At 41.1% G+C, this 17,429-nt stretch overlaps 1 protein-coding gene across 3 annotated transcripts in view; it reads right to left on the bottom strand.

Moving 5' to 3' along the window:
• Window positions 1-2,853: 2,853 nt before the first annotated feature.
• Window positions 2,854-17,429, bottom strand: part of LOC118674048 (zinc finger protein 527-like) — a 30,389-nt gene continuing 15,813 nt past the window's right edge. For all 3 annotated transcript variants that reach the window (XM_036345226.1, XM_036345228.1, XM_036345227.1), the window contains one exon: window positions 2,854-4,510. In XM_036345226.1, coding sequence (XP_036201119.1) covers window positions 3,021-4,510 — 1,490 coding nt within the window. In that variant the 3' untranslated portion in view covers window positions 2,854-3,020. The remainder of the gene's footprint in view (window positions 4,511-17,429) is intronic.

Genomic DNA, 17,429 nt, shown 5'->3' with positions numbered 1-17,429 from the left:
TCCTTTTTGAATGTACTTTCTTTTTATTATTAACTAAGGTGTGGAATTACAAAATTCCTTCAACCTTGGGACCGTGAGTAGGATGCCCTCCAATGGATGATCTTAGTCCCTCGGGAGTCAATGTGTGTGTTGCTGTTTGTTGAAATACAGTTCAGTTGGAGCCCTAAGAGTGCCAATGTCTTCCCTGCTTCCAGATGCCGCCTTCCTGAACACCAGGACAGGTGGGCACCTGAGCAGGGGACCTCAGGTGACTTGATTTAGTTCACCAGTGCCTACTCTAGCGAAGAAATGAGTCTTTCATTATTGAAGAAACTCATGGAGGGTATGTTTCTGATAAGAGGTTCACATACCAATTTTTATAAAAATTTTGATGTGACTTATACCAAGTAATTGTGAAAATTCTTTTCCCCCGTGAGTACTGCATGAAGGTTACAAAGTTGGAACAGGCGAGTCCTGGGTATGAAAGCTTTAATTTATCTACCTCATTTATTTTTTATTTTTGTAGCTTTAGTTTCTCTTTTCCTATTTTATGACCGCTGAAAGTGTTCCCAGTCCCTGTCTTAAGCCTAAGAGTTGATGTATTGGTGGGAGTGGCTGGACCTTCAAGATGTTTTGTGATTTTTTTAATCCTTTTCTTGCATATATAATAAGCAAATGCTGAAACTTTGCTCTGATGGTTTAATGAGGAAGAAGAAGGAAAGACCCTGGTTTCTGAGTCTTTCCCCTCAATGTGGAAATGTACATCAAAACGTGTATCAAAAGATGGTCTCTGAGTTATTGCAGCTGACTTCAGGATAAAAAAGATATATATATTATTTTGCCAAGTTGTGCCTTTCCTTCTGAAATTGTAAATGAACACAATACTAGAACCTGTTTACACTGTGAAGTGGATATTGTTACAGAGGACATGCCAGAGGCTTTCTCACTGTTATGCCTTGTGAATGTATGATCTACGGAGAAAACCTTGTAGTTTTACCTGCTGAAGCTGACTGTTGGAAAATAAATTTTGGTATTTTTCCCCTCAAAAAAAAAAAAAAAAAAGAGTCATTCATTAAACCAATGGATCCGTTATTCTCTTAGCTAGTCATTCTTTCTTTGAAGGCCCATGGTGAGTCACTATCACAAATGTTTTTAATTCCTTATACAAAAGCCTGATAAAGAGTGTCACTAGGTGAATTTTTTGCCTTTTCAATAATTTCCCCTAAATGAAACCATAGTGCAGGCAATCTTTGTATTTGACTTCTTTCATTTAGCATAATGAGATTTTCCATGTTGTTGTGTGTATTGATATGGTATTACTTTATTTTAAAAAAAAATAGTTTCCTTGCATCAGCTTTGCCTTAAGAAAAGTAATTCTACAATATTATAAGTACATTTAACTAAGAAGTATCCTGTTATAGTCCTTTGCCTGTAAGTATAAAAATAAACACAATGCACTGGTAAAAAAAAAAAATTCATCCCTATTGTGAAACAGAATAATACAAAATTAATTTTTATCAACTAATAAAATGAAGTAATTCTCTCAATTTTATGACTGCTTTGTATTCCACTTTGATATATTTGTTATATCAGAGTTTCTCCTTAGGATAAATAATTATGCAATATAAAAAAATCAAACCCAGCCAGTGTGACTCAGTGGTTGAGCACCAATCTATGAACCAGGAGTTCACAGTTTGATTCCCAGTCAGAGCACATGCCCAGGTTGCAGGCTTGATCCCCAGTAGGGGGCGTGCAGGAGGCAGCTGATCAATGAATCTCTCTCATCATTGATGTTTCTATCTCTCTCTCCCCCTCTCCCTTTCTCTCTGAAATCAATAAAAAGATATATATATTTTTTAAATCAAGGCTTTCTTACATAAGTAGAAAACATACAATATATGCATCAGGACTCTGATTCCAAAAGACAAAAATCCAATTCAAATTAACTAAAGAAAAAAAAAAAAGGAAAGAAATGTATTGGATCACAAAAATGAAAAAGTGAAAGATGGCATAGACTTCAGACATGACTGGATCCAAGAGATCAAACAATGTCATCACATTTCTGTCTCTCAGCTCCACTTTCCTCTGTGTTGTTTGTCTTGGAAAAGCTTTTCTCATGTAATGGCAAAGAAAACTGCTGATGAGTTTGTAACCTTACTAAATCCTTGAAACTTTGCAATTTCTTTTACTACCCATAATAATACTTACCCTCTGGCTGTATTGATCTAGACAGGGCTATTTGCCAATCCCTTAATTGCTAGGTTGAGGAAAATAATAACTGATCAGCCTATGACCAATACACTGCTCTCACTGATTAATAATGGCACCAGAATCATATGCATTTATGGAGAGGAAAGTCTCAAGGCATAGTAATATATCACAAAGTAACTTATCTACTACTCAGGCTATTTCAAATAAAGGATGCTCATGAGCTGAAACTTTTCCATATGTACTACATTCATAGAATTACCAACCAAATAAGTTACTGATATTTGTTTAATAAGGACTTAGTGGTGACTAAAGGTTCTCTTTCTTATCCTATATAATAAAAGCCTAATATGGTACATGTCTGGCCATGATCGGCCGTTCAATCAATCAAAGCATAATATGCTGATGACACGCTAAGGCCACTCTATCACTTGCTATGACATTCACTGACCACCAGGGGGCAGACGCTCTGACACACAGATTAGCTTGCTGCTGGGGTCCATCTGATCGGGACTGAACGAGACAGACCAGACATGCCCTGGAGCCCTCCCGCGGCCCCTCCCTGGCTGGCCAAACTCCCGCATCCCTCCCTGGCCCTGATCATGCACTGGTGGGGTCCCTTGGCTTGGCCTGAACCCTCTCACAATCCGGGACCCCTCAGCGGGTGTCGGAGAGCTGGTTTCAGCCCAATCCCGTAGGCCAGGCCAAGGGACCCGCTGGTGCACAAATTCATGCACCACACCTCTAGTCCTTGTTATAATCAGAGAGTTTAATTATGAATTTACTGATGCTGTCTAAGGGCTAAGGCACAGCTAAAATCATTCCTACATTCATTAACAGTTATAGGGTTTTTCTCCAACATGAATCCTCTGGTGTAGCCTAAGGGACAAGATCTGATGGAAAGCTTTCCCACATTCATTGCATTCATAGGGTTTCTCCCCAGTATGAACTCTCTGATGTTGATTAAGGTATGAGCCACAACTGAAGGCCTTCCCACATTTGTTACATTTATAGGGTTTCTCTCCTGCATGACTTCTCTTATGATGAATTAGAACTAAAGCATCACTAAAGGCTTTCCCACATTTACTGCATTCAAAAGGTCTCTCTCCAGTATGAATTCTATGATGTCGATTAAGTTGTGAATCAGTTCGAAAAAACTTCCCACATTTGATGCACTCATAGGGCTTCTCTCCAGTATGAATTCTATGATGTTGATTAAGGTGTGAGCGATAGCCAAAGGTCTTCCCACATTCATTACATTTAAAGGGTTTCTCTCCTGTATGAATTCTTTGATGCAGAGTAAGGGCTATGCGTCGGCTAAAGGCTTTTCCACACTGATTACATTCATAGGGTTTCTCTCCAGTGTGAATTCTCTGATGTTGATTAAGATGTGCACTCTGTCTGAAGGCTTTGTTACATTCCTTACATTCATATGGTTTCTCTCCTGTGTGAATTCTTTGATGTTCAACAAGGAAGGCAAAACGACTAAAGGCCTTTCCACATTCATTGCATGTAAAGGGTTTTTCTCCAGTGTGGATTCTCTGATGTTGAGCAAGATGTGCACTCTGTCTAAAGGCTTTGTTACATTCCTTACATTCATATGTTTTCTCTCCAATATCAGTTCTCTGATGTTCACTGAGAAAGAAGTCATGGTTAAAGGCTTTTCCACAGTCATTGCATGCATGAGGTTTCTCTGCACTGTGAATTATCTGAGGTTGAGTAAAGAATGAGTAACAACTAAAGGCATCGCCACATTCATTGGGTAATTTTCCAAAATGTGTTGTTTGACGTTGAGTAAATAATGAGTGGAAACTTAAGAGATTTGAAAAATCATTACTTTCATAATGTTTTTCCCCAGGAGGAATTCCTCTAGCTTTACTAAGGTATGAACTCTGGTTAAATTTTTCATATTCATTACCTATTAAAGATTCCTTTTCAGCACGTCTTTTGTGCTCCACTGGGACTGAATTTGGGGGGATCATTTGATCATAAATATCAAATTGATGTACTGGCTGTACTGTGGGAACCCTCTGTTGCGTTAAAAGTACTGACTTCAAGATAACACTTCTTTCAGAATTATTATAGTCATTGTCTCTTTTCATAGCATAGATTTCCTTAAGACTTGCCACTTGCCTGAAATGCCTCTCCTGATTTCCATTCCGCTTCTCAAATTCACACTTATATTTCCAAGTTTTTCTGAAACCCAAGCATTCAATGTCATGACTTATAAGTCTCTCCATTACTATGCTCTGAGATATTTCCTCTTCATCATCAATGTACCATTTTGGAGATAATTCCTTAATTTCATACCAAGACTCCCAGTCTGAAAAATATAAAGAAAGAAAATTTATCTTTTATCCTTTGCAAGGAGAAAGTAAACTATTATAGAAGAAATTGAAGAATTAATTGGAGGAATAAGGAAAGAAAGCACATGGTTCTGACATCTCTCAAATTAGGTTATGTAATATAAACAAAATACAAAGAAAGAACAAAGAATGAAGAGAGCTGCTAGAGGAAGGTATATGTGCTGGAAATGAGGAGGAGGTGACTGGGGAAACAGGTTAAATGCAGGACATCAAGAAGTAGACAAAATTAAATGCCAAAAAGATAAATATTTGGAGACAACTGTGTAGATCATAATCACAGTTTCCCTGCCTCTAGTCTTTAAAGTCTCCAGTCCATCCTGCACTATCCAGTCCTATTCATAAGATGAAAATATCCACAAGGGTAGGGATTGTTTACTTCTTTTTCTCCTTACTGTTGCATCCAGTACCTAGGGCAATGGCAGGTATGAATGTCTATGAATCCTGACAAAATGCTCAACAACTTCTAAAATTTTATCAAACCAGAGGGGGAAATTTTTTCCCCCTAAGTGTCTAGAAGGAATCTAGAAGTCAGCATTTATCAATATTGAGGGGAAAATGATGCTTCAGAGTACATATTTGATATTTTCAGGAGAGGATACTGGTTGATATAAAAGAGAAAGAAAACTATTATTTAAAAAAATGATCTCAAAAAGAGTAAAATGAGAAAGTCCTTTTACTGATACACCACAATAATCAAATGATATATTCACCTATTTAGAATCTACTACTAGAGCACCTAATAGAGGAGAAAAAAGTCTGAGACACAGGTCCTTCTTTTTAAAAACTCTATTGAGAAAGATAAAATACTGTGCATAAAAATTCAATATGCCACATAAAGAATTAGTTAGAATGATACTGATTATGAGTAGTATACATGTCAGAAAATCAGAGATCAAAACTCTCTATCTTAGTTAAGTATAGTCTGCAAACAGCTATCAAAGCTCATAATTCCCAGGGATTATGAGCTTGATTTTCATATTCAAGCTCCATCAACAAAATGATTTTCAAGGCTTTGATCAAGTTTCCAAAATATAATAATTATTTCCATGATGGAGTCATTTTCATGTTTTGAAGTACTTAGTGATCATTTTAGAACTACACATGTTAGTATTTTGGGGTTAATTAGATACAGCCTTTTCCATTAACTATTTACCATCTGCTGAAAATAAAGCTGCCTCCATACTAAGTCAGTACAAAATTGGAACGCAAGAACATATTGTTCATCTGTACCTTTATACTCTCTTCTTCAAACAGAGCCACCAGTTAGTTCTTCCTAAGTACAGCCATGGATATTATCCTACTTGGACTCCTATCTCAACCCAGGCCTGAGAGGGCTTTGTTCACTTATCCTCTGTTAGGTCCACACTGTTGATCTTTCTTTCTACTGAAGTACAACTATTTCTGTTTCCTCATCCATTCTCTTCTTCTCCTGTATCTATCTCTCATGAACACTACAGTCCCTCTTACTAAGAATAAATCTCTACTCCAGAAAAATAGCAGCTTTATACAACACCTAATAGTCCCTGCTAGCTGCACCCAACCAAAACTTGTGGTGTGCTTTTTACCAAAGATATCTAGTTGGAGATTTGGCAAACACTGAATTACGTGGCTCTGAAACAGGTGTCATTCCCTCACAATGCTGAGTAAAAGAAGCCTGATGGGAGGGTACTACAGACATTTCTGGTATAGGAGATTCTGAGGTTCCTGGAGCTCCAACCACCCTCTTAAAAAAAGAGTATTCTTGACTTAGGCAGCAAAATGCTGTAGCAAAAATTTCAAGGTATGATCAAATTGGAATCCATTCAGAACTACATAGTAAGTAGGCTTATGTATACTGTTGGAAGAGGAAAAGGTCGTATTAGACGTGAATCTAGTTTTAAACCCAGGAGATTCTATTGGCATATAGATCAATGGAACAGAACAGAGACTCCAGAAATTGACCCAATCCATTATGTTCAATTAATATTTGACAAAGGAGGCAAGAACATACAATGGAGTCAAGGCAGTCCCTTTAATAACTGGTGCTGGGAAAACTGGACAGATATATGCAAAAAAAAACCCCAAAAAACACTAGTTCATCAATTCACAACATACACAATAATAAACTCAAAATGGATAAAATACTTAAATGTAAGGCGTGAAACCATAAAAATCCTAGAATAAACCAAAGGCAGCAAAATCTCAGACGTTTCTCGCAGCAATATGTTTGCAGATGCATCTCCTAGAACAAAGGAAACTAAGGAGAAAATAAACAAGTTAGACTACATTAAAATAAAAAGCTTCTGCACAGCAAAAGAAACCATCAACAAAATGAAAAGGGAGCCCACTATATGGGAGAACATATCTGGCAATGGAACATCTGATAAAGGTTTAATATCCAAAACATATAAGGAATTCATACAACTTAACAAAAGGAAGACAAACAATCCAATTACAAAATGAGCAAAGGACCTAAATAGACACTTCTCCAAAGCGGACATACAGATGGCCAAGAGACATATGAAAAAATGCTCAAAGTCACTGATCATCAGAGAGATACAAATTAAAATTACAATGAGGTATCTCACACCGTTAGAAAGACTACCATCAACAAAACAAATGACAAGTGCTGGCGAGGATGTGGAGAAAAGCCAAACATGGCTAGTGCGTTGGGAAACACACTTCCATCATCACAGAATCTTCTATTAGACAGCACTGGATAGAGAACCAGATTAATATAACAAAGATCTTACAGTTGAATGAAGAAAAGACAGGAAAATAGGACACTGTTGGTGGGAATGCAGACTGGTGCAGCCATTATGGAAAAACAGCATGGAGTTTCCTGCAAAAAAAAAATGGAACTGCCATTTGATCCAGTGATCCCACTTCTAGGAATTTACCCAAAGAGACCCAATTCATCAATGAGAAAGAATATATGCACCCCTATGTTCATAGCATCCCAATTTACAGTAGCTAAGACCTGGAAACAGCCCAAGTACTCATCAGTAGATGAGTAACTAAAAAAGCTGTGATACAGCAGTAAAAAAGAAGAGTCTCTTACTCTTTGAGTCAGTCTGGAAGAACCTGGAGAGTATCATGCTAAGTGAAATAAGCCAGTCAGAAAAAGACAAGTATCACATGATCACACTCATATGTGGAATCTAATGAACAAAATAAAATATTGAACGAAATAGAGCCAGGGTCATAGAAGCATGGAACAGACTGTCGAATCTCAGAGGGAAGGTGGGAGTGGGAGAATGAAAGGGAAGAGATCAACCAAAGAACTTGTAGGCATATATGCATAACCCATGGACACAGACAATAGGGTGGAGGAGGCTTATGTTGGGAACAGGGGTGGGCTATAAGGAGTCAAAGGGGGGAAAAAGAGGACATATGTAATACTTTCAACAATAAAGATTTTAATAAACAAACTCTGGAGACATGTACCTTATAGGGAAATCTTAAGAAGAAGGGAGTTTGCTGCTAATGCCCAAATATGTTCCAGTGAATAAACTGACTAATGGCACACAGACTTACAGATGGGATCTCCTTCAGTAAAAGACTAGATAAAGTTATGCTGTCCAATACGGTAGTCCCTAACCACATATGACAATTTAAATTAATTTAAAAATATTTTAAATTCAGATTCTCAGTCATACCTAGCCATATTTTAAGTGTTCAATAGCCAAACATGGTGTGTGTTGGGAAACACACTTCCATCATCACAGAATGTTCTATTAGACAGCACTGGATAGAGAACCAGATTAATATAACAAAGATCTTACAGTTAAATGAAGAAAAGACAGGAAAATTAGGAACAGGAGCCACTTAAAGGAAAAGAGAAACCGAATACAGATTTAGACAGAGGATAAGAATCATGGGCAGAACTATTTTATATATTTCATTAAGCTGGGTAATATAAAAATGAAGAAAGGCACCTGGATTTAGCAAACTAAATGGTTATAGAAGTCAGATTGCAAGTGGCAAGACAATGGAAGAAAATTTGAAGTGAAGACAATGAATAAAGATTACAATTGGTATATAATTAATTGGAAGAGAGAGGGAATGTGGTAGATAGAAATTCTTAAAAGCTCCTATAAAAATATTTTAAAGGAGATTTAAATAAAAATATAAGATATAACTGCACCAAATGAAAAAATATAAATATACTAGAGGCTCAGTGCATGAAATTCATGCACTGGGGGATGGGGTTCCCTCAGCCCAGCCTGCCCCTCTCACAGTCTGGGAGCCCTCAGTGGATATCCTACTGATGGCCACAGTCTGGCAGCAGAGGCTTGGAGCAGGCATCCCGTGTGTGTGTGTCCCCACTGAGGGTCTGTCCCCAGCCACATTGGAGGCTCAGAGCAGGCACTGTGTGTGTGTGTGTGTGTGTGTGTGTGTGTGTGTGTGTGTGTGTGTCTGCTGGGGGCCTGCACACCATGGAGGCTTGGAGCAGGAGCCCCTCTGTGTTGATCTCTCAGGCTCTTGGCTTCCACTGCATGTTATACTCTCCCTTGAGCTATGGCCAGGACGGGGATGCTGCTTGCAACCCGGGCTTTCCTGCTCCTGGATTGCCATGGCGACCGGGGAGCAGGCCCAGCTGGGGGCTGCCCACAGGCCGGGCTTTCCCACTCCCAGGTCTCCATGGCGACCGGGAAGCAGGCTGGACTTTCCTGCTCCGTACCAGGCCCAGCTTGGGGCTGCCTGCAGGCCAGGCTTGCTTTCCTGCTCCCAGATCACCATGGCGACCGGGGAGCAGGGAAAGTTTGGGGCTGCCCACAGGCCAGGCTTGCTTTCCTGCTTCCGGATCCTCATGGCGACCAGGGAGAAGGCGCAGCTGGGGGCTGCCCACAGGCTGGGCTTGCTTTCCTGCTCCCAGATCAGGGCCAGCTGGGGGCTGCCTGCAGGCCAGGCTTGCTTTCCTGCTCCCGGATCCTCATGGAGACCAGGAAGAAGGCACAGCTGGGGGCTGCCTACAGGCTGCACTTTTTCTACTTACTGATGGCTGGATCACCACAGCAACCCAGGGCCCAGCGGCACTTTCTTGCTCTCCAATAGTCATAGGGTCCCGGCTGGGGGTGGGGCTTAGCAGTGCGGGGCTTAGGCGGCATGGGGGTCCCGGCTGGGAGCTCAGGTGGCACACAGGGGTCCTGGCTGGGGGCGGGCTTATGCCCCGCTGCCCAGGGCTGCACATGGGGCCCGGATGGCAGCTCGTGTTGTCCCTCCCTGCCTGTAGTATAGGATAGAGGCCTGGTGCATGGGTGGGGGCCGGCTGGTTTGCCCTGAAAGTGTCCCGGATCAGGGTGGGGGTCCCGCTTGGGTGCCTGGCCAGCATGGATGAAGGGCTGAAGGCTGTTTGCAGCTGGTCACACTCCCTTCAGGGTGGGGGTCCCCACTGGGGTGCCTGGCCAGTCTGGGTGAAGGCCTGAGAGCCATTTTCAGGCTGGAGGGCAACTTAAGCTCCCAGCCTCTCCTTTTTTCTTTCTTTTTTTTTTTATTCTGGAATTTATTTACCTTCTATAGCTGTCACTGGAGCTGAGAGCCGGCTCCAGCTCTGAGGGCTGAAAGCAGGTTTCTAGGTTTGTTTAGATTCTATAATTGAAACTCTGTTGCCATCACAGCAGCTCTAAGCTCTGAGGCCGAAGGTGGCTGAAAGCAGGTCTCTGGAGCTTGTTTAGCTTCTATAATTGCAACATAGTTGCTTAGAGTGCAAGCTCAGAGCCCAGCAGCAGCAGGCCGTGAACGTTGGCTTCCTCCATCACTGGAGCAAGCAAGCCTCCTGTTCGCTTCAGCTGTGTGGCTGCCGGCCACCATCTTGGTTGGCAGTTACTTTGCATATCCTGATGATTAGCCAATGGGAAGGGTGTCGGGGTTATGGTCAATTTGCATGTTTCTCTTTTATTAGATAGGATGCTTGTTCACCCCAAGTTCATTTACATTAAGTCAATTTTAATCAGAAGTCTATGAAGATTTTATTTCTGAACTTATAAAATTATGTTGAAGGAATCATGGAAAAAAGATAAATAATATAAGTTTCTAAGACCTTGCATAAAATAAACTAATAAAATGAACTAAGTCTTGCATTTTAGACTTTCCTCCCATTAAAATCCATGTGAAAAAACTGAACTACTGTGATTTGTAAATTCTCTATTACTTGAAGAATAAGAAAACTTATAGGATGCAGAGAAGAACACAGCAAAGAGGAGCATGAATCCCCCATCCAGACCATAGCTGGTTGAAGGGAATATACTGGGAAAAACACATAGAAGGATTTTTATATCAATTTGGATCTGTGTGGGAGCTACAGCTGAGTTCTGTAACATTTTTTCTTTTCTCTTTTAAATAGGTATGGTATTTCTTATGAAATAGTCAAGCAATTAAGAAGTGTATAAAGCAGGGGAATCCAGGATGACTGCAGTGTAGGTGGAAGCTATACTCATCTCCTCCCAGGGCCAAACCATATTTGCAACTGAATTATAGATCAATCAACCTGAATAACCAACTGAAGGCTAGCTGAACAGAAGTGTTATAATCAAGGATTTACAGAAGAAGCTACACAGTGACTGGTAAGAAAGGCTGAAATGCTGAAAGGGCTGGCCCTGCACCCACATGTGGTGGTTGATTATCCCAAGGGATCTCTCAATACCAGTTTCCCTCTGAGGAGTGTGGGGTCTCAACCCCATGCCATGTTTCTTAGCCTGGAGCACTAGACCCAGGAAGAGGAGCATATTAAACATCAGACTGAAAACCAGTGGGGATTCTGCCCACCAGGCAGAGATGGGAGTCTGCTAAAATCCCAGGTGCTTTCTTAAAAGGCCAGTACACAAAATCTCATTCTCAGCCACCCATCCAAAGCTCTGATTGGGGAAGGTGATTCAGAGAAAACTGGAGTCATACAGAGAACTGGGTTACATGGCCCCAAAGAGAGATCTGGAGTATCAGCCCCCAAGTGTGCTGAGTCCTTAACCCACACCACACTGAGATGCCATCTTCCCTGGGTCAAGCACTCATATCCATATAGCACCAGCATGGGAGAATGCACTAACCCTGTCCTTCTGATTCCTGATAGTCCTACCCTGCAGAGCTCATGCCCGTTGGTGCACTTTTGTCCTTGTGGAGGTCTTGTCAGAGATTCAGACAATGAGTTGTGTGGCTCCAAAGTGGGGGACATTTTCTGCCCTGTGTGCCACTGGTGCACATCCCAGTGGGGCCCACTAGTCCCGGATCCTTCCAACTACTCATTGCCCTGCTCTACCAAGCTCATGCCCTGCAGAGGCATCTGCTAGCTGCACCCAGCCAGGACTTGTGTACTTTTTACTGAAGAGCTCTTGTTGGAGATTTGGACAGATGCTGAATTGTGTGGCTCTGAAACAGGGGCCATTCCCCCATCAAGTGCCTAATGAGTGCCATTCCCCAACAGGAGACCCATTAGCCCCAACATCCCAAATCTCAGTGGCTCATGCCCTGCAGAAAAGTCTGCTGGCTGTACCCAGCCTGGACCTGTGCAGCACTCTTTCTTGGAGAGTTAAGGCTGCAGACTAGGACAGAGATTGAGTGGTATAGCTCTTGAGTAGGGGCCACTATTCCTGCCCTTAAGTGCCTGACTGGTACCATCCCCAAAGAGGAGATCTACCAGCCCCATCCTCTGAATCTGCTGTTGCTCCACCCTGCTGAGTTTGCACATTGTGGAGTAGACTGTAGGCTGTGGCCAGCCTGGGCATACTCTACAGACTTTGATCAGAAGGCTCTGGAGGAAGTCCAGGAAGCCTCAGGTGATGGCAGAGTAGTCAACAGGTGGAGGCGGATATCGGGTGGCGTGGGCCTTTTGCTTAGGCTTTGGACCAGCCCCTAGGCTATGACCTGATAGAAGCTGAACTTGGTACACATCTTGACCCTGCCAACCCAAAGCCAGGCCCAGCAGAAACAGTCACAAATTGCAGATCACCTGGTAACTCCAGACAGGTAGCCCAGGATTGGTTACAGGCAGCATCTGACATTGACCTGCACCAGAGTCCCTCTCAAGAGGCCCCAGAACCAACACACCTGGTAGTGGACTTCACACCACATCAGAGTAGAACCCAATAAGTTCCACTAGTGACATATCCCAAGGGAAATCTTGGCAGCACCAGACAGTGCTTGAGTGAATTGTGCTTTGTGTGTTTAGCACCCACACAGCAGCTCATACACTATGGTCAGGGTCTATCCTCACAGTCAGCCAACCTGAGGGTTGAACCATTTCACAAAGGGGCCAAGACCAATAATCACTCAACTATAACAGGAGGGATCACATTACCCACACAAAGGATATTCCTGGAGTACCTTGCTTGGGTGATAAGGGAAACTGCACTAATGAGCCCTACACAACACAAACTACATAAGGCTACCATACAAAGACTGGGAGACATAGCAGATCTATCTAATACACAAAAACAAATACAGAGAGGCAATCAAAATAAGGACACAAAGAAATATGCCCCTTGAATGAAAAGGAGAAGTCACCAGAAAAAGAACTAAATGAAATAGAGGCAAGCAATCTACAAAATACAGAGTTCATAACAGTAGTTGTAAGGATGCTCAAAGAACTTAGGAGAATGGATGAGCTCAGTGAGAACTTAAACAAAGAAATAGAAAGCATAAAAGAGGACATGGAAACCATAAAAAAACCCCTACCAGTTTGGCTCAGTGAATAGAGTGTTGGTCTGCGGACTGAAAGGTCCCGGGTTCGATTCTGGTCAAGGACACATGCCCGTGTTGTGGGTTCAATCCCAGGAGGGGGCATGCAGGAGGCAGCCAATCAATGATTCTCTCTCATCATTGATGTTTCTATCCCTCTCTCCTTCTCCCTTCATCTCTGAAATCAATAAAAATATATTTTTTTAAAAAGAAACCATAAAAACCCCAGTTTTGTACTGAAGAATACAATATCTGAAATGAAGACTGCATTACAATGAAACAGTAGGTTAAATAAAGCAGAAGACTGCATAGCATTCACAGGACAAGGTAACAGAAAATACCCAAGTAGAGCAGTAAAAATAAAAATATAATTTAAAGAATTGAAGAAAGTCTAAGAGACCTCTGGAACATCAAGCATGACAACATCTGCATCATAGGAGTACTAGAAAGAAAAGAGAGAGAATGCAAGGGATTTAGAACCTATTTGAAGAAATAATGGCTGAAAACTTCCCTAACCTGCTGAAGAAAAAAGACACACATGTCCAGGAAGCACAGAGAGCCCCAAACAAAATGAACCCCAAAAGGCCCACACCAAGACACAACATGATAGATAGGCAAAGAAAAAATATTAAAGGCAGCAAGAGAAAGAGAGTTACTACAAAGGAGCTCCATTATACTGTCAGCTAATTCTCATTGGAAACACTTCAGGCCAGAAGGAACTGGCACAAAATATTGAAAGTGATGAAAAGCAAAGGCCTACAACCAAAACTATTCTACCGAGCAAGGCTATCATTTAAAATTGAAAGTGAAATGAAGAATTTACCAGACAAGAAGAAGCTAAATGAGTTTATCACCAATTAACCAGCATTACAAGAAATGTTAAAGGGTCTTCTTTAAGAAGAAAAAAAAAAGAAAAAGAGGAACAAAGTTATAAAGAATAAAATGACAATAAATATGTACCTATAAATAACCACTTCAAATATAAATGGCTTAAATGCTCCAATCAAAGCACACAAGGTCCAAAATATATGCTGTCTGCAAGAAACCCACCTCAGAAGGAAAGACACATGCAGACTTAAAATAAACGGATGGAAAATGATAATTCATGCAAATGGAAATTTAAAAAGCCAGGGTAGTAATACTTATATCAGACAAAAGAGACTTTAAAACAAAGCTATAAGAGACAACGAAGGACACTACATAACGATAAAGGGTCAATTCAACAAGAGGATATAAACCTTGTACCTCTTATACACCCAACATAAGATCAAATAAATATATAAAGCAAATCTTGATGGACACAAAGGGAGAGACAGACAGTAATATAATCATAGTAGAAGATTTTAAAGTCCAAATGACATCAACAGATAGATCTTCCAGATAGATATTCAAGAAGGAAACAGCTACCTTAAATTACACACAAGACCAGAGAGATTTAAATATTATTTTCAGAGCATTTCACCCCAAAGCAACAGAATATACATTATTTCATTTGCACATGAAACACTAATATAGACAACATGTCAGAACATAAAATAAGTCTCAATAAATTCAAGAAGACTGAAATCATATCAAGCAACATCTATGACCAGAATGGTTTGAAACTAGAAATCGATTGCAAGAAAAAAATCTGAAGAACATATGGAGGCTAAATAACATGTTATTAAAAAATGAACAGGATAACAATGAAATCAAGAAAGAAATCAATAGTTACCTTTCAAGAAATGAAAATGAAAACATAATTACACAAAACCTATGGGACACAGCAAAAGCAGTCCTAAGAGAGAAACTCAAAAAAATACAGGCCTACCTCAAGATGAAGAAAAATCTCAAATAAACACTCTAACATTACACCTAAAGGAATTAGAAAAAGAACAACAAGCAAAGGCCAAAGTGAATAGAAGGAAGGAAACACTAAAGATCAGAGAGAAATTACATGAAATAGAGTCTAAAAAAACTGCACACACAAACAATACAAAAGACAATGAAACCAAGAGCTAGTTCTTTGAAAAGATAACAAGATTGGTAAACCTTTAGACTGATCAAGAAAAAAAGAGGAGCCAAATAAATAAAAGCAGAAATGGAAGGGAAGTAACAACTTACACCACAGAAATACAAAGAATAATAAGAAAATACTATGAACTATATGCCAACAAATTGAACAACCTGGTAGAAATGCATAAATTCCTTGAAACATACAATCTTCCAATATAAATGGAATCAAGAAGAAAAGAAGGAAATATGAACAGACCAATTACAACTAATGAAATTGAAGCAGTAATTTAAAAAAAACACACACACCTTTCCATCAAACTAAAGTCCTGGACTGGATGTCTTAACAAGTGAATTGTACTTAATATTAAAAAAAAGAACCAATATCTATCCTTAAATTATTTCAAAAAACTCTAGGACGGAAAACTCCTGGGTGATTTCATGAGGCCAACATTATTCTAATTCCAAAACCAGATAAAGATATAACAACAATAAAATTATAGGTCAATATCCCTGATGAACATAGATGCTAAACTCCTCAACAAAATATTGAAAAACTGGATCGAGCAATAGATTAAAAATATCATACACCATGATAAAGTGGGATTTCTTCCTGGGATGCAAGATTGGTACAATATCCACAAATCATTTAACATATTACACTCCATAAAAAAATGAAGGATAGCTGAAACCGGTTTGGCTCAGTGGATAGAGTGTCGGCTTGTGGACTGAAAGGTCCCAGGATCGATTCTGGTCAAGGGCATGTACCTGGGCTGCGGACACATCCCCAGTAGGGGATGTGCAGGAGGCAGCTGATCGATGTTTCTCTCTCATCGATGTTTCTAACTCTCTATCTCTCTCCCTTCCTCTCTGTAAAAAATCAATAAAATATATTATTAAAAAAAAAAATGAAAGATAGAGGAAAAACCAAGATGGCGGCATAGGTAAACACTGGAAATTGCTGCCTCACACAACCACTTCAAAAATACAACTAAAAGACAAAACGGACATCATCCAGAACCACAGGAAGGCTGGCTGAGTGGAAATTCTACAACTAGAAGGAAAGAGAAAAGCACTGAGACTCAGAGGAGGTGTGGAAGTAAAGTGCAGAGGTACGGAGGAGCACGCTGAAAGGGCTGGCAGCTGAGGATGCGGCGCACATGGAAAAGGCTGGCGGCTGAGGACACGGCGCATGTGGAAAGGGCTGACAGATGGGCTGGCAGCTGGGGACACGGCACACGTGTAGAGGGCTGGCGGCTGAGGACGAGGTTGTCTTTTTCAATCAGGAGGGAGTCTCAAGCTCCCGACTGCTCTGAACTCCAGTTCCAGGTGAATCTCTAGAGACTCAGACTCATACGGGGGGAAACTGGACTGTCTGGCATCAGGCAGAACTTGAGGGTGGCTTTCTCTCAGAGGTGCTTGCAGCGATTACAGAAACACTGAGACACAGGGCCTCTTAGGGTAGGACTGGGGAGCAGCCATAGCTGCTTGCTCCGCCCTGTTGATCCCCTGAGATACCGCCCCACCCAAGCTGTGCACAGAGGCTTTTGCATATGAAAGGCCTAGCCCTTTGCAATCTGAAAATTACCTAACACACTGCAGCTGAATCAGAGAGACTCAGAACTTCCAAATGAAGGTTCAAGGCCCCACAGCAGCTTGCATTGCTTCACAGCTGGGTCTCATCTGGGCACCTCCAAACCCCAAACAAAGAAGAGGAATCTCTCCATAGCTCCTGCTGGGTAGCCTCAGGCAGAGGCTAAATTAGCACCTCCTTAGAGATCCAAGAGCCAGTGTACCCAGTGGTCAGAGTGGGACCATCCAGATTATAACTCCTCAGATCCATAAGGGACACACTCAGGGGGCAGAGTCACTGAGTAACAAAGCCCCACTGAAGCAAGTCTTGCCCCAGAAGAGTGTCTCCAGCTCAGAAGTTCTCCCACTGCAGACACAGCTGATTCTCACAGCCAATTGGCCTGGAGGTCAATTCCTCCCAGTGATACCTACAATAATCAAGACTTAACTGCAACAAGACTGTGCACAAAGCTCACAAAGAGGTGCACCAAGAGTGTCCACCTCAGATAATTGGGGAGGCTGAGCCACTGGGCCCTATAGGATACCTAACACAGAAAGCCACTCTATCAACACAGGGAAGCATAAAAAATGCGGAGACAAAGAAACAAGTCACAAATGACAGAAATGGAGGAAAGCAAACTACTGGATATAGAGTTCAAA

Source organism: Myotis myotis, unplaced genomic scaffold, assembly GCF_014108235.1.
Source record: "Myotis myotis isolate mMyoMyo1 unplaced genomic scaffold, mMyoMyo1.p scaffold_m19_p_19, whole genome shotgun sequence".
Lineage (NCBI taxonomy): Eukaryota > Metazoa > Chordata > Mammalia > Chiroptera > Vespertilionidae > Myotis > Myotis myotis.
Note: the sequence above shows the minus strand (reverse complement) of the source record. Positions and strands in the feature narration are given on the sequence as shown.